Below are 25,046 nucleotides of genomic sequence, written 5' to 3'. Positions count from 1 at the left end.
AGATGTCTGGTGAAACTCTGTTCATTCGTCCTTAACTGACTGATACAGGAGGTCTCTTCTGACCTCATTGTGACTTTCATACAGCACTGCAAAAAATGACTTTCTAAGGGGCCAGTCACACCAAAAGCGCTTTAAATGCTTGCAAACGCAAGGCGCGACGCACTGCTTTTCATATTGCTAAGCAACCACCGAGTCAGCTGTCTTGTCAATCAAATATTGAAGCGTGAACGCTCTTTTGCTGTTAACTGTCATATTAGCAGAAACTTTAAAAAGAGGGCGCTTGCTCTGATCTTGTTTGAGGGTGAGAGGTGCACAAACACGCAGGAGAGAGTGAGCGAGTGAAGTCCGGTTCTTCAAAGCAACTGTAAACTTCCCTCACCACAACCGCCTCTCCCCTCATTCGATTGGACAGTGGAAAGACTCGAATGACGTCGGGCGCTTCTCTGTTCTCAGCGCTCCTAAAAAACGCATGCGCAGCAGGCTGCAAAAACCACAAGGCGCTCGGCGCGCATAAACAGCGCGCAAATGCGCCCTGCACATAGAATATCATTCAAAAGAGGCGCCTGCAACTGCCATAAACACTTTTGGTGTGACTGGCCCCTAAGTGGTCAATCACACCAAACGCGTTCATGGCAGTTGCAGGCACCTTTTTTTGAATGATTTTCTATGGGCAGTGAGCGTTATGTGCACAGTTTATGCGCGCTGAACGCCTTGCAGTTTTTGCCTATGGCCGCAGCACACGCTTTTGAAGGAGCACAAAGAGCGGAAAAACGCCGGACGTCACTCGAGTCTTTCCACTGTCCAATCGAATGAGTGGAGAGGCGGGCCTTTCGTTGTGGTGATGGCCATTTACAGTTGTTCTCCACTTACTCACTGTCTCCTGTGTGTTTGTGCACCTCTCACCCTCAAACTAGGTCAGAGCAAGCGTCCTCTTTTAAAAGTTTCTGCTAATATGACAGTTAACAGCAAAAGAGCGCTCACGCTTCAATATTTCATTGACAAGAGAGCTGACTCGGTGGTTGCCTAGCTATATAAAAGCGTCGCACTGCTCTTTTTTTTGAATGATTTTCTATAGGCAGTGAGTGTAGCATTTTTCCTGCCGAACGGCTTGCGTTTTTTTTTTTTTTTTTGCCACTGACCACCTTATGTTTTTTGCCGCTGAACGCCTTGCGGATTTTTATGCCACTGAACGCCTTGCGGGTTTTTTATGCCGCCGAAAGCCTTGTGTTTTTTCTGTCGAACGCCTTGCGTTTTTTTTTGCCGATGAACGCCTTGCGGGGTTTTTTTGCCGCTGAACACCTTGTGTTTTTGCTGTCGAACGCCTTGTGTTTTTTTATGCCGCCGAAAGCCTTGTGTTTTTGCTGTCAAATGCCTTGCGTTGTTTTTGACGCTGAACGCCTTGCGTTTTTTTTTTTCGACGCTGAATGCCTTGCAGGGTTTTTTTGCCACCGAACACCTTGTGTTTTTGCCGCCCAATGCCTTGTGTTTTTGCTGTCGAATGGCTTGCATTTTCGCCGCCGAACGGCGTGCGCTTTTTTTTGCCACCGAACGCCTGCTGCACCGCGCATTTTTTGAAGGAGCGCTCAGAGCGGAAAGCGCCCGACGTCATATGCGCTTTCCATTGTCCAATCAAATGTGGGAAGAGGCGAGTTTGGAACAACCTGACTGCACTCGCTCACTGTCTCCTACATGAGTTTTCTTGATGAGCAACATGACCAAAGGAAAGTTAAGTTTTTGGACAAAAAAGTAAATTTAAGTGAATTTGTGCTTAAAACACAAAAAATCTGCCAATGGGGTAGGAAAACAATCTTGAAATTTTTTTAAACACTTAATTCAAGAAAAATTTACAGATTTGTTGCTTGTTTTAGGTCATTTTGCTCATCTAGAATATACATCTTAATATAATAATATTTTAGATATTTGTCCTGAAAAAGTAAGAAAGTCATTTATTGCATGTAAACACAGAATACAACAGTCAAGTTCACTATGAGCAGTAACGTATGTTTGTTAACCAACCCAGATCATTTGAGATATCAGTCATGTATGTACAGAAAGCTTAATATAGGGTTAGGCGTCAATTTTTTTAAATCTCAGTATCCAATCGTCATTCCTTGCTTACAAAGAGAAACATCTGCATGATTTTCTTGCTGTCTGAAATGTTCAGTGTCATGGCTTTGTTTAAATGTCAGACATCAGTGGTTAGGAAACTATCATCTATATGCATTTTTCATTATAAAAATAACAGATTAACCCCCCTTTCTATCTCTCTCTTTCTCTCTCTGTCTGTTTGTGCTGTGGTTTAAGCTTTATTAATCCTCTAGACCTGGATTACTGTTGTTGAAGGGATTTAAGTGTCTGTTTGACAGGTGTTGGTCAGTCAATAGGTCAGTCTCTTTACAAGTAGAGCATCTCTCAGTGCATTCCATCAGAAAGATGAAACTGTTCTGAGGTCTGTCCCGTCATCACATGCTTTGGGGGTTTGGACATTTTCTTGGTCTCAGATTTTCTCAGGATCGTTGTTGGATGGGGTTGGTCTAGACATTTGTTTGCTAGCGTGAGTCTAAAGATATAAACGCAGAAGTCAAGAAAGACACAAAGACAGTAAGAAGGAGTGAGAGGTGATGTGTGCTGCCGCTGTACGTGTCGGTCAGATCGCTGCTGTCGTTGCACCTCCAGCATTAGTGGCTGAAGTGAAGCCCACCCGAGCGGGCAGATCCATGACCCATCTGACCCGAGGGCAAAGGCTCACCCTATCACGACTGATGGCAGGTTTCTTCTGGACTGGGGACAGTACTGTATATGGATCCAAATGGAAGCTTGGCTTATTTGGTAAGAATTAAAACTTTCATTTTGCTGGAATAAAATGGTGTTTATTTGCCATTTTACCACAGGACTCACAATTAAATCAGCATTGAAGTATTCCTCTGGAGATCTCTCTGTATTCTGATACAGATGTGTTTCTTCAGACAGATAAACTGTGGTAGGAAAATCAGTCTGATTAGTTATGTGCATTTTTATCATCTTTACTTTTACATGAATGGCCCTAATAAAGACGTGCATGTCCATAAATGATTAAGAGATCAATCTCTATTGTGGGTTATATTTAATACATGTTGAGCTTTGATGATAATTTAATTCCACCACAGAGGATTGCAAATGACTTTTACTTTAGTTTAAAAAAAACAGTGTGATTTCTTTTATTGTCCGATCTTTCTACGCCCAGCAGCCACATCACTCTGTAACACTGGTTGCCCCCTGTAGCTAAGTAGGGCTGAGCCTGGTCAACACCTGGATGGGAGACCTCCTGGGAAAACTAGGTTGCTGCTGGTAAAGGTGCTAGTGAGACCAGCAGGGGGTGCTCACCCTTTGGTCTGTGTGGGTCATAGACTGTAAAAAATATGGACATAGTGTTCGTGATATCACCCATCGGTTTGTGAAGAGCTTTTTTATAGATAATAGTAAGCGGTGCCTGCTGTCGGCATCTTAGCATCAAGTCACCGTGCATCACTCACGGATAACCGAAAAAGAGGCGGGATGTGGGTGAAGCTGAGGTGGCTGGGTGCTCAAACCACGCCCGCCTACCTTGACGGTAGTGACAGGAGTTGCAGTTCACCTGTCGCTCAATTAGCCACGCCCTTAATTATGCAGAACTTTAAGGCAATATATAGTTTAAACGGATGAGTTACAAAAAAATTCACCCCCCTCACAGTTGTCATCAAAGACACAATTAGCTCTATAGACCAAAAACACTTTTTGTATCAGGCTGTAAACATATTTATTTCTGTTGTAAAGTTGGGCGTTTTAACATGGGGGTCAATGGGAATTGACTCCCTTTTGGAGCCTGCCTCTAGTGGCCGGTCAATGAATTGCAGATTAAATCACTTCCGTGTTGGCTTCATCAGAGAGATCGAAAGGTTGCCCCTTGGTCCTAACACACCAGTATAGTGATGTGTAGGCACCCTCCTTTGGGTGGACGTTAAAACGAGGTCCTAACTCTCTGTGGTCTTTATAAATCCCAGGATGTAGGGTAGGGATGTGTCCCCTCATCCTGCATGGCCAAACTTGCTTATTGGCCTACTAATCATCATTCCATATATACTGATTAACTATGGCCTCGTACACTGCAAACTTTCGGGAACTCACTCCCGAAAATGTGAAGATGAGATGACCATAGCTTATCACTCACAGCTTTGACCAAAATAATTTAACAGCGGCATTATGTTTTGCAATAAACCTCCATCTTGGCGTTGTGCATTGTACGCATATTTGAGGCTGCTCAACAATGGGCTGTCTTGCAATGTTGCCAGGTCCTTGTCTTTTTTTGTATGTACATTTCGTTTTGGCACTTAAAGGATAATTCCGGTATTTAACACTTTGAGTCTCATTTCTGGTTTGTTTTGGATGAACTACAGTGATGGACACTGAAATTTTGACAATGGGTCGTGTCTTGACTTTTCGACTCATTTAGAAGCGTCTCTTGACTGCTTCAGAATGAAAGTCAATGGCCATGCACAAACATGTCATTAAAACAACACTTAACGTTCATTTTCAAAACTGTACTACTCACCAAGTGGTTTGTGGTGTTCGTTGATGATTAAAAACAAATATATTGGCGGAATGTATGATTTCAATCCGTGTTATTTGCTATAGTGGAACTATTTTTTCAGATACCTCACAACCGCGTATATACTTCCGCTCTATATTTGAGTCTGAAGCATGAATGAACGTAGTCCAACAAACTGTAATAAAACGGTAGCATACTTTCACAATCAAGTTTATTTATAACACTTACACCATCCAATATGTTTTTTTCATCAGCAGAACAATAAAGAAGATATTTTGCAGAAACCCCAGTGCTCCGTCATGCAAGTCAACCGATCCTCACACTTTAAGAGCTAAAGCATATATATCCAATACAACAGTAATCCCCCATAACTCCGTGTGACATATTGACGTCTTGTGAAGCAAATCAATGAGTTTTTGCAAGAAACTGAACGTTATTTACAACACTATTAGCGTGAATGCCAAAGCAGGAAGCGCGCTTTCCGTTCGAGGAGATCTCTTCCACTGGTGCTGTTTGGTGGCTGTTGGCTATGGATGTTGGTCTCTCTGCGCCACCTATAGAGCGGGAGCGTGAAGCGCACTTCCTGCTTGGCAAAAGCTCTCCATTAACGCTGTAAAATATTTATATATATATTCGAATCTCAAAACTGAAAATCGAATGTCAACCCACGGAACGAATATTCGAATATTCTGGTCCAGCCCTACAAATATGGGAAAAATTTCTTCTGAGAGAAACTGAGCGAAAAAACTACAACCATATGTAAATAGACCCTTTTCTGTTTCCCGGTGGCGGAGTGATATATCAGCGAGCAACGAGTCTTCCAAGAGAAGTCAATGGAATTTTACAACAAGCCAAATAAAACACGACAGAAACTGTATTTCGCTACACAACTTGTTTTTAATCACAACGAACACCACGAACCACTCGGTGAGTAGCATAGTTTTGAAAATGAATGTTAAGTGTTGTTTTAATGACATGTTTGTGCATGGCCATTGACTTCCATTCTGAAGCAGTCAAGAGACGCTTCTAAACGAGTCAAGAACTCAAGACACGACCCATTGTCAAAATTTCTGTGTCCATCACTGTAGTTCATCCAAAACAAACCAGAAATGAGACTCGAAGTGTTAAATACCAGAATTATCCTTTAACCGTTTATGGCTTTTGGCTCATGAAGCAATCAAGTTTTTGGTTATAATAAAGTGTGAAAGTGCCGGCCCCAATATTTTGATCTTTGAGGTAAAGCATTTGGATTTATTTCGGTTTATTATTGGATTTTTCGTGTTGGCTGTTTTTTTAGTGCAAGATCTGGCAACACTAGGCAGCAAACGCTCGTGCCTCTGTCATTTTCTGCACCGTGCATACAGAAGACTTTTTTCTCTTCTAAGCATTTATTTTTTAGAAGAAAGACCTGCCATGTCCATGATTTAAACACTATTAATGTCTAGTTTTTCGTTATGTACACAATATGAAGAGTTTCTGTAAATGCGGTTGTCACTACCAGCAATTTGCGGGAGTTAATTTGGTTGTAGAATGCGGTTGTCAGTCCCGTAAATTACTGAATTGTGTGTGTACAGAACAGGATTAAGCATTAAAAGGTGAAGTGACAACCAAATTAATATGCAGTGTGTACGGGACCTATATGACTCTGTCCCCTCTCCACTAATAAGCTGGTGTGTGGTGGGCATTCTGACGCAATATGTATGAGGTGGATGTTGCACATTGATGATGGTTGAGAAAAATTACCCATATGTAAAGTGTTTTGAGTGCTTCAAAATAATGCATTATATAAATGTGGTGAATTATTATTATTATTCTTTCAATGTTTCTATAACCGCACTTACTGTCCAAACTTGTGATAGACAAACAAACTCAATGTCGACCAAAATCTGTTTTTCATTCGTAATATTGATTGTTTTCAGTTTGTATCGCATTAGAGAATAAGATGATGTTTAGTATAATATGAATGAAAGTGAGGTTTGATATAGATGTAATGATGGATCTGCTGTAGTTCACAAGATAAAATAGTCACTCATAATAGAGCAAATATCAGCATACAATGCATACATATGAATCTCAATCTGATTGAATAAAAATGAGAGAATAAATAAAAAGTTAAATGTCACTGCTGTCACACAGTATTACATCTTAACTTGCTTTTCTTTCTGGTCTGTTTACGAATCCCCACAGTGACATTTGGTTTCATAGACGTGTTCAGACATCAGGACGGCCGACTTGGTTTGTATGCCGTGATTGAACTGCACCTGTGTGTATGAGAGGTGACATATGGTCAATCCCTCTAAGCTTTAATACCCTGATGTGTGAGAGGTTTACCTTACTCTGACATACATTCAGTAGACCAGACTCTGTCAGGGGTTACATGTATATAGTTCACCTGAACGAATCATGTACTCACCCTCTTGTACTCATCTCAAACCCGTTTGTTTTGTCCTGTACAGTGTCATTGATAATGGCTGAAACGGTGTTCTGGAGTCAGTTGAGTATATAGTAATTATTTAAGCTGCTCAATGAGTAACATCCCAGTGAAGGCGATGTGTAGCTTTGCCACTCGGATTTCTCAAACGTTTCAGCCCTGAACCTGGTATCCATGGCAACCGTTTCAGACCAACTAAAGGAGCGTATTTGATCAGGCACCATGCGGGAAACTCTTGCGTACGGATGCTTTGCTCAACACGGGATATATTCACTAAACATGTATTTTCGTGCAATCAAAAAACGGTTCGGCCAAACCCCGCTGTCGAGAATCAGATCAGTTTATTAGACCTCATCTCACCCGGCTGTATGAGATTCACTGACACTATCTGCCATAACTTCACTGAGTACAATATGATTAAATACAGCTCAACAGATCCTAAAAAGCTCTTTAAGACAAAGAAATCTTTTCATTTTCATCTTTTCATAATTTTTTTTAATCTTTCATTAAAGTGTAATAGCTTGCAACAGTTTTAAAAGGGACATATCATGAAAATCTGACTTTTTCCATGTTAAAGTGCTATAATTTGCTTCTATCAACCTAGAAAATGTGATAAAGATCAACCCAGTAACTTAGTTTTTGTAAACCATTCTCAGCAAGCATGTGAAAAATAGGTCATTGAAATGTGGCTCCCCTTGTGATGTCAGTAGGGGGTAATAATGCCCCTTAATCTGCCAACCCAGTATCACGAAATTGCGTGACTATTTCACGCATGGACCGCGTTTGAGCGTGAGCATGTCACGCTTTCTGTTTGTGTCACTTTCACGTATTGGTTACTCAACTTTTTTGTCCTAATTTCTTACCATTGTCGCTTCGGTTTAGGGTTAGATTTACATAAAATGACATCCTTACCTAAACAAACTCTAACTCCAACGTCAGGTGACAATTGGTTAAAGTTTAGAAAATATAAAAGAATAAGTATTGTATCTTTTTTTTTATAAACCAATACTTAAAGTGACAAATACTTAAAGTGACATATAACACAAGCACCAAATCTAACCCTAAACCGAAGCGACAATGGTTTGAAAATAGGACAAAAAGTTGAGTAACCAATACGTGACAGTGACACAAACAGAAAAGCGTGACATGCTCACGCTCAAACGCGGCAAAGCGTGACATTGTCACGCTGGTCCATGCGTGAAATAGTCACGCATTTTCGTGATATAGGGTTGAATCTGCGCTATCCAACCATGGCAGCTAATTTGCATTTTAAAGGACACACCCAAAAATGGCACATTTTTTCTCACACCAACAAAGTGGCATTTTGAACATGCTATAATAAATGATCTGTGGGGTATTTTGAGCCAAACCTTCACATATGTACTCTGGGAACACCAAAGATTAATTTGACATCTTAAAAAAGTCTTGTGAAATGTGCCCTTTAAAAAAGTAACCTTTTTAACTAACTATCAGATAAACTTAGATGTATGTTAACTAACAGTCATTGTTTTAGGCCGCTGTTGTATGTAATGAAGTCTTTGCAGTCTTATATAACTTTACTAAACTAAATTCATATTTATTGTGAACACTAGTACAGAGATGTTTTTTCACTACTGAGATCACAGTATATTATACCTCTGTGTTTTCAATCCTGCAGTAGTTTACCATATTAAATCCTATACTGCCAGTTAAAACTAAACTAATGACAGAAGTGAATCAATCCCTCAGATCTGGATTAACATGAAGATATAGAGTAGTGATCTATCAGTAATAAAGAAATGAGCTGAGTTCATATGAATACACAGAACAGTAATGTTGGTGTATTGTGTCCTCATCTCTGTTTATTATATAATCGTCTCTCTGTTCATCTGGTGTTTATATAACAGCAATCTGTTCTCTGAGGAAACTTCTTCAATGAAGCCAGATCTGCTGTTATCAAATACTGAGGACACTGCAGATCTCAACTCATTTCCTCACTTACTTTTTCCGTGCTTTCACTTTCTATTATACTGGACCACTTAACAAAATGTATGACCATGGTTATAACAAGTTGTTTTGGTACTGTACAGTACTATCATGATTTTGGCCATAATAACCCTGTTTTCAACAATTTTAGGTACTTATGCCGCAGGGCTGTTGAATGCTTTATTCTGATTGGTTGAGAAATGTTCCACGGGTATGCATTGTTTTTTGATAACCGCACCCCTGACCTGTCAATTGTCTTAAAATAACCACCAGAGCAATGTCTTTGGTAACTGTGGTATAAGAGGAATAATTGACGTCGGTCCTTTCAATTATGTAAAGAATAATTGACAACGGGCCATTGAATTATTCTAAAACAATGCACACCCAAGGTGGGAATACGTAAAACATTTCTCAACTAATCAGAATAAATCGTTCAGCAGACCTGTGGTATAATTAAAAATAATGCACACCCATGATGTGCGTGCTTTGCGTCGTGCCTCATTATTACCACCCATTACCTCACTACTACAGCTTGTTGTCAATTATTCCTTACATACAGTACTATGGCAGCCTAATGCTACCCATCACAGCATTTTAAAGTGTGGATAGTAACATGGTAATAACAACCTAGAGCAGTGGTTCTCAAACTGGGGTTCGGGGCCCCCAGGGGGGCCGCGAGATGGTGCCAGGGGGGCCCCAATTTTATGACATTTTATAAAATACATTAATTTATCATGAATTCTGTGTAATTAAACCTAAAAAAAATAAGGCTGCTAACCAACAGTACTACTTTGTATAACTAAATATGTTTTGTTTAATAAAAATGTAAAATTTTAGGACAGTTTTTTGTCATAAATTTTCTTTGGGGGGTCCGTGAAGGAATGCACCGTACACAAGGGGGGCCGCATGCGAAAGAAATTTGAGAACCACTGACCTAGAGTACCATGATTGTGCTACCCAGTCTCACAAGGTTTCGTGATATAGTCACGTAATGTTTTTTATTCTTTTTTCGTGATATTATCACAAATTTCCCCGTTTTTTTGTCATCGTATAACGAATTCCTGTTTTCGTGTGATTATCACACGTTTTTAAATCATTGTCACTTCGGTTTAGGGTAAGATTAAGGGCTTGCATTAGAATGTCACTTTATATATGTAAGGAATAATTGACGACGGGCAATTGAATTATAAGAAAATAATCTGCAACAGGTGTGCATTATTTTCAAATAATTCAAAGGACCGGAGTCAATTATTCCGCTTATACCACGGTTACCACAAACATTGCTCTGGTGCCTATTTTTAAAACATTTGAAAAGTAAGGTGTGCGGTTTACAGAAAAATAATCAACACCCATAGAACATTTCTCAGCCAATCAGAATGCAGCATTCAACAGACCCGTGGTATAAATTGGTTTATAAAACGGTAAGTTCCAATCCTTGATTCTGATTGGTCAATAGGTGTGCTTTATTCATGATAAAACACTGCTATGACCGCTTCACCCAACGGTTCTATTTAATATCACTGCGCCCTTAGCAACACCCTTAGCAACACATAAACATATAATGAGACAAAGTCTGAGAACAGTTTGTTGTTTTTATTTGAGCTTTCATGTTGTTGTTTGCAGTCAGGGACTATTTTTTCTAGCGGAAGGAATGCTTTTATTGATTTAACTTCATGAAAGTTGCAGTAATATTTTTTTTTACTTTAATATTGTGTGGTAACCGTTTTATAAAAGCAATAAGGCACTCAAGGCAAGTGCTGTATCATGAATAAGCAACGGCTTCGCGTCGTGCCTAACAACGCCCTTCAGCCGTTACTTATTCACGATACAGCACAGCCTCTCGTACCTTATTGCTTACTTATACTATTGTTTCTGATTTATTTTTGTATATGTCGCCTGGCGTTAGGGTTAGAGTTGGGTTTGGGTAGGGATGTCATTTTATGTAAATCTAACCCTAAACCGAAGCGACAATGGTAAGAAAATAGGACAAAACAGTTGAGTAACCAATATGTGATAATCACACGAAAATAGGAATTCGTTATACGATCATGAAAAAATGCGGAAATTTGTGAAAATTCCATGACTATTAACGAAACCTTGTGAGACTGGGTTGGATTGTACTGTATATGAGTAAGATAATCATTTATTACCCATCAAAAAACATTGTATTACTATCTGACAGTGTCATGTATTTCCAGAAATCTCTTAAACACTTCGTTTTATCGTTTCATTCATCCAACAGTTTTCTTTACAATGTTGAAAAATCAGTTTGTGTAGATTATCAATATTAAAGTCGTGTGTCTGTTGTGAAATAAACATGCAAATCTATAGCAAAGAATGAAAATTGCAATGAGCCTTCATGTACTGTCTTAGATTCATGAATGTGTTTTCATAAGAGCACAATATGTGAATCAGTCGATCTTGCCAGGCTGTGTTGAAGGAATGTTTGAGAATGAAACATATTGGATTTCAATAGGGTTTATAAAGGTCACAGTCAAGATATCCATGTATGTTGAGTCTGTCAGATGTTTTGATGGATGACTGCTCCTCTGAGAGATGCAGAAATACACTCAGATTTGCTGTTCATGTAATCTTATGTGAAGCAGGAAACTTAACCTCCACTCTCTGAAACCCTAAAAATATATGTGCCTCGCTTTGGGTACAAGCTGGATCTGGTTAGGATTTTTTATGCACTGCACATATTGTAAACATTTTAAGGGCATAAAATGTGTTGATTTTTTAGGGGTTGTTGTAAAAATCTGTCTCTCTCTCTCTCACAGTGGAGAAATGTATGGGCTGCATGCAGACAGGGACTCAGATGCTGAAATTGCGCGGTGGATCCAAAGGTCTGGTGCGTTTTTTTTACTTGGACGAGCACAAGTCCTGCATTCGCTGGCGGCCCTCCAGAAAGAACGAGAAAGCCAAAAGTAAGTGCCAGGGGTCCACAGTCATTCATGTTCTCTATCTGTTTTATTCATTAGACACTGACCTCAATTTATTCAGACCAAGAGGAAAATATAGAGTTGTACACTAAAGTGTGTATATTGCATAACAAATTAAATACAGATTTTACTTATGTACATTAGTCCACGCATCCACTTTGTTCCAAACAGTTCTGTTCAAATGTTTAAAGTACATTATAAATAGAGACAAATAATGCAGCCTGGTCTCACTGTTAATACGTAGTATTTACACGTAACTTTAAAAAACAAAAACGTATTTTTTGTACGTTTAAATAGATGCTAAAACGTACAATGTAGACATATTTACAACATTTAAACGTAGCATTATTACGTTTTGACAGCTAAAAAACGTAAAACATTTACGTATCTTTCATTTCATAAAGATTGCTGTATAATTTCCTTTTAACCATTTTAGCTATATGTTACAACCTTAACCCTACCCCAAACCTTACCCTAAACCCAAACTCTTTTTATAAAAAATGTTTAAAAACGTAACGGACAGATATGTTTAGGAACATATTAGTAACAATATAGCATTCAAAAGATATTTTAAGGTGCTACAGTCATACGCAAAACAGTTTATTAAAATCATTTAACGTTACTGTTTAAAAAAATCATAAGAGACAGACAATGAAGTGTAATCACAACAACTTATTTATTGCGAATATTAAAATCAGTACCAAAAGTAGTTAAAATGACGATGTGCTGCAGCCAAGGTCCTCTCTGGAGTATATGAAGTGAAGTAAAGAGAAGTATTAAAGTTATTAATCCAAGAGTTTGATCAGCGTTGATCCAGCTTCTCTCTGTCACGGCGCGCTTTTTTAATTTCAAACGTACACCAACGAAAATGGAAATGACACAAATATGTCACGTGGCACTCAAAGAGCCAATGAGTGAGCTTTTGATATCATTGCCGTAAAGCAATGTGTCGTAAAGCTTCTTGAGGCGGGATATTTGAATTCACATTAACGAACGCGCGATCTGACGTTACGGTTGCTGATGAAAACGTGGATAAAGATCGCTGGATCAAGGGCTGAATTTGGATCTGTTCCTCGCAATCGTATGAAATTTAAAGATGTTGATTACACCAAATGAATAAAAGTAAAATCTTTTGTGAATTTATGTTGTATTTTGTTGTAATTATTGCTTGGTAGTAAGAGAGCAGGAGAAATCGCGTTTTTGTGTGTCATGGCAAACAAACTAAATATAAATACATAAATGCTATTCATTTTAAAGTTTTAAAATGTTAAATATTGTGAAATTCTCTGAATATCATAATCATTTCATTAGGTAAGTGGGTAAACTGTCTTAAATATATAAGTCAGAAAATATGACTGAAAACATGTCATTGTTATGAGTCAGAAACGCCAATGCCCACGATTTTAATATTTATGAATAGTAATAACTTACGTACAAATTTGTACGTTTGTGAAGTTGTAAATACGTAAATAACTTACGTATAAGTCCTGTCAAAACGTCGATATTGTATGTTTCAGTGTGTTTTAAACAACCACACTAAAACGTAAAAATACACACGTATTCTCATGAGATCACGTTGAATAATGCCATATTGACCACAGAGACTTGTGGATTTTTTAATCGATTATCACACATAATAATCACTGTGTGAGACATCATAGAAATCTCATCTGAACCTCTGGAAGGAGATTTGTAAGATCACTGAGGGAAAGATCTAAACCATTATCTTTCATCTCTCCGAAACAATAAAGAAATTAAAAACATCTTAAAGAGATTCACAGAACAAACACATTAGTTGATCATATTTATGTCTGTTAGATTTAGTTTAATGTCGGCTACTACCGTAAATATAATTGTATTGCTCTAAGGGGGTGTGCACACCAAAGCTTTTAAACACGTCTGAAACAGCAGGCGGAAGCAGACTGCAAGCTTTTTTTTGCTTTGGTTGCTATGATATTTCTGCTTTGTTTATCAGTAATTGAACAATTCCCTGGTTGGTTGTTGTGATATTTATCCCGCCCCTCCTCCACTGTGATTGGACAGCTAAGTGAGACGTGACATTGACGAGCTGAGCTTTTTACCCAAAGTTGAATATTTTTCAGCCAACATGATCTCACAAATTACGTGAAATAGTCACGAAATATGTTGCTCATTTGTCCGTGTCATTGTCACATATTTCCGTCATTTACCGACTTTCTTTTCGTGTCAGTTTCACGTATTGGTTACTCAACTGTGTTTCCTATTTTTAAAGAATTGTCGGTTCGGTTTGGGGTTAGATTTGCTGTTTGCGCTAGGATGACACTTTAAGTATTAGTTTATACTATTTTTTCGTATACTTTTTAATTCATTGTCACCTGACGTTAGGGTTAGTTGGGTTTGGGTAAGGTTGTCATTTTTTGTAAATCTACCCCCAAACCGAAGCGACAATGGCAAGAAAATAGGAAAAACTGTCGAGCAACCAACACATGAAACTTACACGAAAAGAAAGTCATGGCACGGACACGTAAAATGGCAGAAATATTTTGTGACTATTTCACGTAATTTGTGAGATCAGGTTGTTTTCAGCGCTCCGTGTGGACAAAACCCGCCAGTTGCTGGCTTTTTTGAAAAGCGCCGCTTTTGCATTGGTAACAATTGAAAACATACGTCGCCGTTAACGCCTTGGTGTGCATGCCTGCTAACACGGCGGTTCTCAAACTTTTTCAGCGTGCAGCCCCCCTTGTATGCGATGCATCCCTTCGTGGCCCCCCACACTGAAAAAAAAGATTCATTGAATTTAATCAATTTTTTTAAGGTAAGTGGTTGCAATCAATTTATTTAAGCAACATTTAAACAAAAAAGATTAGTAAAGTAAAATAAAATATAAAACTTTTGTTTAAATGTAGCTTAAATAAATTGATTGCAACCACTTACGTTAAAAAAAATTTATTAAATTCAATTAATCATTTTTTTCAGTGCAAAATAAATTTTATAACAAAAAACATTCTTAAACATAAAATTTAAATGAAACAAAACATATTAAATTATCCAATGTGGTGCTGTTGGTTAGTAGCCTTATTTTTCTGAGATTTAATTACAAAGAATTTATGATTAATTAATTTATTTTATAAAATGTCATAAAGATCGGCGGAAAAAAATCAAAGGATTAAAATGTAAAAGATTATTATTGAGTCTCTTGGACATAAATGAGGATCGATTATGAGATTTTTTTTGTTGAGATAACAGATCATGTAGGCTATCCATTTATTTACACCCATTAAAAGCCTGCTAATTTTACTTCCATGACTAAAAGAAAACGACTTTTAAAGGTTTTAATACCAAAAAAGAACAGTTTCAATACAAATTAAAACAACGCAATTTTTTTATATTAATCTTTAACTGATGGTCTTCTTCCTCCGCTTCGTTTTTCAGTTTACAAATTTCGGCATCTAAATAGGAAGTCGGCATTGCGCCAACACAACTTGCTTTTAAAGGGGACGAGAGCTGTGATTTTCATTGGTTTATTGCACGTTACGGCAGAATAGGAACAACCCTTTTAGACGGTGCGATTGCCATTTTTCGCGTCGTTAAATTAGCAAAAGTTGAATCGGACACGCCCGTTACGACCGGGCGCCCTGCACTTAGATCGTTAAAATAGGGCCCTTTGTCTTATTGTCATTAACAAACATGATTAATTTGAGTAAAATGCATGGATATGAATGAGTATGACATGTGTTATAGCTGTAGATATGAGATGATGCGTCTAATAGATGAATGAAATAATGTCCATTGGCATTAGAGAGTGTTTAATTTAAAGTAGCCATCTGCTCCCATTTATAAATCTGTTCTTCAGAGACTTTATTACATACATCTGTAGATGTAGTTGGTTAGTGAAGAGCATTAAGCAGTAAATGTTTTGCATTTCTTTTATCAGTCTCAATCGACTCCATCCAGGAAGTGTGTGAGGGAAAGCAGTCTGAGATCTTTCAGAGATATGCAGACGGCAGCTTCGATCCCAACTGCTGCTTCAGCATCTATTACGGCGAGCACATGGAGTCTCTTGACCTGGTGTCAGGTACAGGAGAAGAGGCTCGCACCTGGATCACTGGTCTGAAATATCTAATGGCCGGCATCAGCGATGAAGACAGTCTGGCTAAACGTCAGCGTACTCGTGATCAATATCCTTACTGTCTGATGGTGATGATAATGCTGATGTGTCAGATTCACTTACTTTACAGCACATTCATGTGAAGTTTTTACTATCAGAGTGAAGGGTGTGTTACAGTAAAATCTCTCCAATGTAACGCAAATCAATCTAAAGCCCCATTCAGAACACCAGGGATTTGTCGTCCATCTCTTTCAGTACGGTCTTTAAGAGGCTTTCCTAGTTCTGTTTGTCATAAAAATTGACTAATTGTTAACATTAGTTAATGCACAATAAACCAACACCATCTATCCAGAATCTAATACAACTCTACATTGCTATTAACTAACATTAAGAGATTAATAAATGCTGTTAAATTATATTGCTCATTGTTCGTTCATGCAAATGCATTTACTAATGTTAACAAATATAACCTTATTATAGTGGTATTAAAAACTATCATCGACGTTTTCTTAAATGAAAAATCTAACTTAACACATCAAGGTAACAGTATAAATGTTTAGGCTTAACTTCACTCTTGCTGTAGGGTTCCAGAAATACAATTCCATTCATTCATTTTCTGCTGAGAGAAATGGACGTTTAACAACTGTGCGCAAACGTTGCGAGAGAGACCAAACGTGAGCACTGAGATTAAGCAATGATATATGCTTCTGTGAAAACCTCGAGTCTTTACGATTTCATTTCAAATCCCCAGTGAAAATCCATAACTACCCATAAGCTTGAGAGATTTACACCAATCAGAAAACTCTTTCTGTAACCATGGAAACGTAGAAAGCACAAAAAACGCTCGGCAGTGATCACTAACATGAAGGATTGCCAGTGAAGTCAATTCTTGAAGGTCCTGTAATGAATTTCACATATTTTTTTCTATATATGATATTGTTTATGATTTGATGACTTCATTTGCAATGCCTCATGGGATGTTCATCGTAAAAGAGCTGTAAATCGAAGCTTGTGATGTTATGATGTGGAGCTTTTTGGTTTGCACTCTTTACTCAAAAAGTCCTGATGGAGAACATTAGTATGAATGTGAGGCTGCATTGTTGTATGATCTTAACTCCGTTCATCAGATGGTTAAAGCAGACCTTCACCGAGGCTGATAAGAATGGAGATGGCAGTCTCAGCATCAGTGAAGTCCTACAGCTCCTCCACAAACTCAATGTTAACCTGCCCAGGCAGAAGGTCAAGCAGATGTTTAAGGTATGTTAAACCTCTAAAGTACATCATTAACTGAACGGATGGACATTGATATCAGATGTGATGTGACAAGATGTGATGTGATGCAATGAGACATGACGAGATGAAACGTGATGAGATGAGACGTGATGTGACAAGATGTGATGGGACGTTATGAGATAAGATGAAATGTGATAAGTTGAGACGAGATGAGGTGTGACGAGACATGACAAGATGTGAAGAGATGAGACATTATGAGATGATATGTGATGAGATAAATGAAATGAGACGAGACGAGATGTGAAGAGATGTGAAGATATGAGACATTATGAGATGTGATGTGACGTGACATGATGTGACGAGATGTGACGAGATGAGACGAGATGAGACGTGACGAGATGAGACATGACGAGATGAGATGTGACGAGATGAGACATGATGAGATGAGACAATATGAGTTGAGATGTGATGAGACATGACGTGACGTGACTAGACGAGATGTGACATGAGGTTATGTGATAAGATGAGACCTTACGAGATTTCATTAGATGAGACGTGATGAGGCGAGACGTGAGGTGACGTGATGAGATGTGACGTAACGTGATGTGATGAGACGAGACCTTACAAGACGTGATAAGATGAGACGTGATGAGATGTTATGAGATGAGATGAAATGTGATGAGACGAGAAGAGACGAGGCGAGACGAGAGGAGAAGAGATGAGACGAGATGAGGCGTGACAAGACTTGACAAGGTGTGAAGAGATGAGACATTATGAGATGAGATGTGATGAGACGTTATGAGATGAGATGACATGTGATGAGATGTGATGTGACGAGATGAGATGAGATGAAATGTGATGAGACGAGAAGAGACGAGGCGAGACGAGAGGAGAAGAGATGAGACGAGATGAGGCGTGACAAGACTTGACAAGGTGTGAAGAGATGAGACATTATGAGATGAGATGTGATGAGACTTTATGAGACTTTATGAGATGAGATGAGATGAGATGTGATGAGATGTGATGTGATTAGGTGAGATGTGACGAGATGAGACATGATGAGATGAGATGTTATGAGATGAGATGTGATGAGACATGACGTGACTAGACGGGATGTGACGTGAAGTTATGTGATAAGATGAGACCTTACGAGATGTGATTAGATGAGACGTGATGAGTTGTGATGTGATGAGATGTGATGTGATGTGACGTAACGTGATGTGATGAGACGAGAGCTTTAGAGACGTGATGAGATGTGACGTGATAATATGATATGAGTTGTGATGTGATGAGGCGAGACGTGACGTGATGTGACTTAACGTGATGTGATGAGACGAGACCTTACAAGACATGATGAGATGTTATGAGATGAGTTGTGATTAGATGAGGCGAGATGTGATGAGACGTGATGAGATGTGATGAGACGTAACGTGATGTGCTGAGACGAGATCTTAGGAGATGTTATTAGATGAGACGTGATGAGATGAGTTGTGATGAGACGAGACAAGACCTTACGATACGTGATGTGTTGTGACGTGATGATATGAGATGAGTTGTGATGTGATGAGGCGAGACGTGATGAGATGTGATGTGACGTAACATGATGTGATGAGACGAGACGTGATGAGATGTTATGAGATGAGTTGTGATTAGACTAGGCGAGATGTGTTGAGACGTGACGTGATGAGACGAGACCTTACGAGATGTGATTAGATGAGATGTGATGAGATGAGACGAGACCTTACAATACGTGATGAGATGTGACGTGATGATATGAGATGAGTTGTGATGTGATAAGGCGAGACGTGACGTGATGAGATGTGATGTGACGTAACGTGATGTGATGAGACGAGACCTTACGAGACGTGATGAGACATGGTGAGATGTTATGAGATGAGTTGTGATGAGACGAGGCGAGATGTGATGTGATTAGACGTGACTTGAGGAAACGTGATGAGATGTGACATGATGTGACATGACGAGACGTGACGTGATGAGAGATGAGATAAATCTTTATTCATTCCACAATGGAGCAATTTATTGGAGAATTCATGGAGAATGAAGACACTCACATTACCAGAAACATGCTAAAATGTCATTTGCTGAAAATCTTTACCAGTTTGTAGTTAACCAAGAGATTTTGGACATTGCGTAGGTGTGCAAGCCAACAATGTTAAGTAATTCCTTCAGATCGGTTAAACTGTTAAGGAACTGAAGGGTGTGCTGACCTTAAATCTGTTTGATTCATTTATGTCATAGTTTATTAGTATCAGGCAGCCAATGCCTTGGCGTATTTACGGTTTGTGTATGCGTGCGTGTGTGACTTTACTCACCTCAGTTGTTTGTAGGTCTCTAAGCTTCACACTTGATCAGCGTCCACCCCATCTGCTGAAAAGGGACACAGATGGCATTTAGTGTAAGACACAGTAAACCACATGAGGGCAATCTGGCTCTGATCTCAAACAACAGTGTGTGATGGGAGAGGATTTCTCATCTGAAACCTTTGGCTCTGACTTCTCCATTTAGTAACCTGTGTGGTTCTCTGTGTGATACACTTTGTGAATAGTTTTGCTTTATAAACTGGAATCAACCTGAGTGATATCTAAAATATTAACACACAGAGCAACTATACAGAACAACCTCACCGCATATAGCAATACTTAATTTTTTAATAAAAATTTGAGGTTAAATAAAATAATAAAACTCATTTAAAATGATGTAATAAACACTGTGCAATTACACTTTACAATTTTAAGGGAATTTTTTAGATCAACGTACTGCATGTAAGGAATTATAGGGGAAGCTGACTCCATGAGGTTTCCATTATTTCACATTTCAGTACATGATGAAGGCAATTATATAGCACAAAGATGCCTTTAGCATAAACACACTTGAAGAGACTTAGTCATACATATACAGTACATTGTATTCAGCTATATTAGACACAACACATTTCACCTTATAATTATATGGATATTTATGTATTTGTTGTATATGTAAAATGCTATACTGTATGTGTGTTTAATAGTTATATGTGATTGTTTGGGTGTGAATGAGAGATGTGTGAAGTGGGCTCTTCACGCTGTGAACATGACTCTTTTCAACATCTGACCTCGTTTCACGCATCTCACCATAAAGCTTCAATTCTCAGCCGTTTAGCACAGGGTTTATTACATCCTCACCGCAGGCCTGTATGAGCACATTTGACTCAGCATCATCTCTGAGCTGAGATTCAGCGAGCTGAGAAATCAGTTTTGTGTTGTTTCGAGCTGGTGGGAGATATGAAGCTCTGCTGTTTCTGGGGTGTTGAATTCACACAGCCTGGCAGGGGTGTAATTGTGACTGTAGGAATGAGCCGTTTCTCCTGCTTATTAAGAGCTGTTCGTTTATCCTCCGTCGTACAATAGCTCATGATCAGTGACTAGTAGAGAATAAGACACCAGGAAGCGGATCAATCCTCAACTATTGCACAATCATTTCAAACAGTACAGGTTTCCCTGTCTGTTGTGGTTATAAAGTAATTGGTCATTAAGCAGACACTTTAGGTGTGTTCCAAAATCCCATACTTTTGCATTATTCTACACCATTTTGTATTGTATGTATTGAGAATCAGCCAGCACTTTCAATGGGGGGAACATAATCTGGCAGAGGTGCTGTTTTAAGTACAACTCTGTTCACACTTTAACGAAAACTGTACATTGTTGTTAACTATAACTATGTTAGTGCACATCACTAAAAGACAACGATTGTTATATTATTAATTTACTTGCTTACTGCAGTACTTATGCAAATCATTTACCTTGAATGGCATTGACTAATATTGTAGATTTTAGGGATGCACCGATAGGATTTTTTTTGGTCCGATACCGATTCCGATTTAAACAGACAACTTCTGGCCAATACCGATGCCGATACCGATATTAAACACTTGTATACAATACTATACAGTTGGTCTATTAGCTAGTTTATTTCTGGATCAAATTATTTTTACTGAACAGGGATTGGATCTAATTAACATTCAACTGACCAACATAATAAGAAAGGCACAAATTAAGCTAAACTAAATATAATTTATAAGCATAACAACCTTCAAAGGTGGTTTTTGCTATTCAGCATTTATTTTATTAACAACGTTAACTCATTTTTTACATATAATGGATTTCTTTATGCAGTTAATTAATAAACAATCGGTATCGGCCTTTCTCTTGCTATTGCCGATATGCCGATGGTTTCAAATTCATCAAAAATCGGCCGATAAATATCGGTGGCCGATACATCGGTGCATCACTAGTAGATTTCCTTTTATAAAAACTTTTGCAGTTTATTGTGTAAATATGCAGTTCTTGTTGCATTTACAGCAGCTATAACAAGCAGATATCATCGTCACGCTTCATTTTAATGTATCTCTAAACAGTGAATTTAGTTTGTGTTATCTATCATTATTATTTATCATCCATTAGCGGCAAAAACGTTTAATTACTTGTGTAGCGATTTTAAAGGAGGGGCTTATGATAATTAATAATTAATTATATTAATTATTAATATTTTAAAAACATTCTCCAAAATACCAATTAAGGGAAACAAACATTAGCTCAAAAGTAAAGTACTTACAATGGATTGTAATCAATTATAAGTATGTGGATCAGATAAAGTTCTTGGGTGTTTGGCCAACACTCGTCCAGCAAATGTTTAGTAAGACACTATAATCTATAATAGTATGTAGCTCTCTTGGCTAAGGAGATGAATATCCTAAAATTGATTCAACCGCTTTAAAAGCAGGTAGCGATACCTTTAATGATTAGTGACTTCAGATTATGAGCATGAACTACAAACAACATCATGCGTGATACAAATCAGACTTTATTTACTAACTAAACACATACTAATCTAAACATACAAACACGCACACATACATGCAGTTCAGCATTGGAAGAAGGTAAAGGTTTAAGTAGAGAAAATAATAAAGCAGTTATGGCAGTATTTGTAATTTAGCAGATCAAAGCCTAAAACAAACCATTAGTTACTTAATGCGAATGCACCTTAGTTAAAAGGGGATAATGATGTGTGATGCATCAGTGAATAAGACTAAGTATGATACTTGCATGTCTTGCCCATTAAAAGAAAGTGTCCTGATGGAGTTTGGTGAGGCTTCAGTTGATCTTGGCTGAAAGGATTGAGGAGAGAAAAAAACAGCTTGATGCAAATGATCCTTGGGAAAATGGAAACACAAGGCCTAGGCCTGGCACAAACTAAGAGGTACGCTGGAATCGTCTAGTTTTGCATCCTCATCCTGATGAGAGTCCTGAAATGTATCCAGAAAGAAAAACTTAAGAGATGTGTGTGCTCCACACACAAAACTCAGATAAGAACTCAGACTCAAACTCCCATAAGAATTCAGGGTGTGTTCTTAGGTAGGGGTCTTTAAGCTGTGAACTGGTCACACCTTAAAGAGAAGTCTGACCCAATCAGAGGTCATACTTTTAGAGGGAAAGTTAACTGTCTTTGTCTTCCAACATGCTGGTTTGGATATGGAATTCAATTGGATGTTGAGGTGAAAATGTTAAAGAGTTTCATAATATTGTTATGAAGAAGAGTTTCCTAAACCATCCAGGGCCGGGTTTCCCAAAAGCGTCGTAAGGCTAAGTTACAGTTGAAAATCATCGTAGATCTACGAGTGCTCTGGAGTAATCGTTCATTCATAAGTGCATCATAAGACAACAGAGTTACAAGGTCACCTACAGGACAACCAGCAAATTGCACTCCTGCAATGACAATAATGTAATGTTTTAAATGTGTATTTATTTATTGGGTTCTTCTTTGTTTATTTTATATAATATAATATATTTAGAATTCAAATGAGAAATCAAATTTAAATGACTAAACATAAATTAATAAAGATGGAAAACGTATTTTGTACAAGTTGGTAAAAGTTTTTTGTATTTTGGTAAAAGTTGGTATAGCAAATTGATAAATGGTTCATACCGATTGCTGCTATAATTCATCTAAACATTGTTTTGAAGGGAAATGGCATCTAATTAAAGAAACCAAATAAATATTTACGGTACAATGCAATAATCCATAATAATAAATAAACATAGATAATAAACAACAAATAATAATAATAATCTAAACTATAATAGAAGGGGACGCAGTGGGACGAGTCCTAACTAAATACGGAAAATAATATTTAATAAATTATTAAAACATTTAAAAATCATTGAACAATAATGAAAATATATTATTAAAAATATTAGTGCACATCGGCTGAAGATCATTAGCCTAAACAAGCTTCTGCTACAAATTCGAGTCATTCTATTGGTGACATTTCAGCACTTGACAAATGGATAGCGACTCGTAAGTAGCACTTAAAACCTCGTTTTACATGCTTCTTTGGGAAACGCTCGTAAATGAACAACAAATGTTCGTTAAGTAGCACGTAGAAAGCGCTCTTAAGTGCTAAGTTCAATCTATATCGGGAAACCCAGCCCAGGTGGATGTTGCACATTGGTGGTGGTTGATGAGAATCCCCCTTTCATATGTAAAGCGCTTTGAGTGCTGCAGAAAAGCGCTATATAAATGTAACAAATTATTATACATAATGCATATTATCATTCAGGAAATCAATATGGATACCATTATAGAGACCATTCAAGGTCTAGATATGATTTGGATTAAGTAAATAATAAATAAAAATATATAGACCATATAAATAAGTGATGCGTATAGAAACCCCTGAAACGTAATAAAAAACTGTCCGAAACTTGTACAAACCCTGGCGATGTGCATTCGGCAAAGAAATACTCTGTAACACGCCCAAATGCTTTTTTGACACTTTGCCTACGTATAGCATGAGGAAACAACTCTATAACTGTGTTAATAAGTCAGAATGCTTGAAATACCATTGAACCACCATTGAGTCATATGGTTTGAATGCAACATAAATTGAGAAAATTAAGATGAAAGGGATGAACCATTAAGGCCAGATTTACTAACAGCTTGCGCCAGCACAAACTATCATTTTGTAGTTAAATAACAACTGTCAGGATTTACTAAAGATGCACAATGTATACAGTAATTAGCGCTGAAAAGGTGTGCTCTAGTTATTTTTGCGACTGACCTTATTGCACATGCATTTCTAGGAGTTTCAGATGCAAAATTTATGGGAGGAGATTATTTAAATGATTCACGCAATGCAATTTTCTACTGTTTGCATGTGTGATATTACTGCTATTTTTTTAACGCAGAAAAAGCATGTCTTAAATCATTTTGTGCTAGAAATGGCTGCAATTGTTGCTGATAGGAGAGGCATCACAGAGATCAGAGAGCGTGTGGTACAAGGCAGAGGATTTTTTTAATACGCAACAGTTTTTTTGTAATGCCAGAGGAACATATTATTCAAAAATATTGTTTGACAAGTCATGTTATTTTTATTTGCTGGAGGAAATAAAAGAGGAGTCACTAGGAGAAGTCACACAATAGCAGGTGTTTCAAAACTTTCATTTTTTTGTCCTCCAGTTCTTTTAAGTGAACTTTGGCTTTGTTAGCTGGGATTACACACCTCAAATTTTCAGCTTTGATGTCTGTGGTGCTGAACTCAAGCGCATCAGGTGTTAGTAGATCACCTGCACCTCAACAGCTCTGCTTATTTGCAACCCTGAACTAATTTGTGCTGTTCTTAGTAGATTGTGTTGGTCATTAAGGAAATCAGCTGTTGCGCCTGTGTTATTTAATTTGTGCCTTTTTAGTAAATAACCCGCAAATATTACCACTCCCATCGGCGCTTTTTTGGATTTGCGCTCTCACGCTAATTTGCCCCGTTTTGTA

The 25,046-nt window shown here is 38.0% G+C and overlaps 1 protein-coding gene across 1 annotated transcript in view; it reads left to right on the top strand.

The window, feature by feature from the left end:
• plch2a (phospholipase C, eta 2a) overlaps positions 1 to 25,046 on the top strand; it is a 157,825-nt gene that overhangs the window by 103,796 nt on the left and 28,983 nt on the right. The window contains exons 4-6 of the mRNA XM_073867458.1: positions 11,741 to 11,887; positions 15,816 to 16,061; positions 17,119 to 17,246. Coding sequence (XP_073723559.1) covers positions 11,741 to 11,887; positions 15,816 to 16,061; positions 17,119 to 17,246 — 521 coding nt within the window. The remainder of the gene's footprint in view (positions 1 to 11,740; positions 11,888 to 15,815; positions 16,062 to 17,118; positions 17,247 to 25,046) is intronic.

Source organism: Misgurnus anguillicaudatus, chromosome 5, assembly GCF_027580225.2.
Source record: "Misgurnus anguillicaudatus chromosome 5, ASM2758022v2, whole genome shotgun sequence".
NCBI classification, from domain to species: Eukaryota; Metazoa; Chordata; class Actinopteri; order Cypriniformes; family Cobitidae; genus Misgurnus; species Misgurnus anguillicaudatus.
This window is presented reverse-complemented; position numbering and strand designations above follow the sequence as displayed.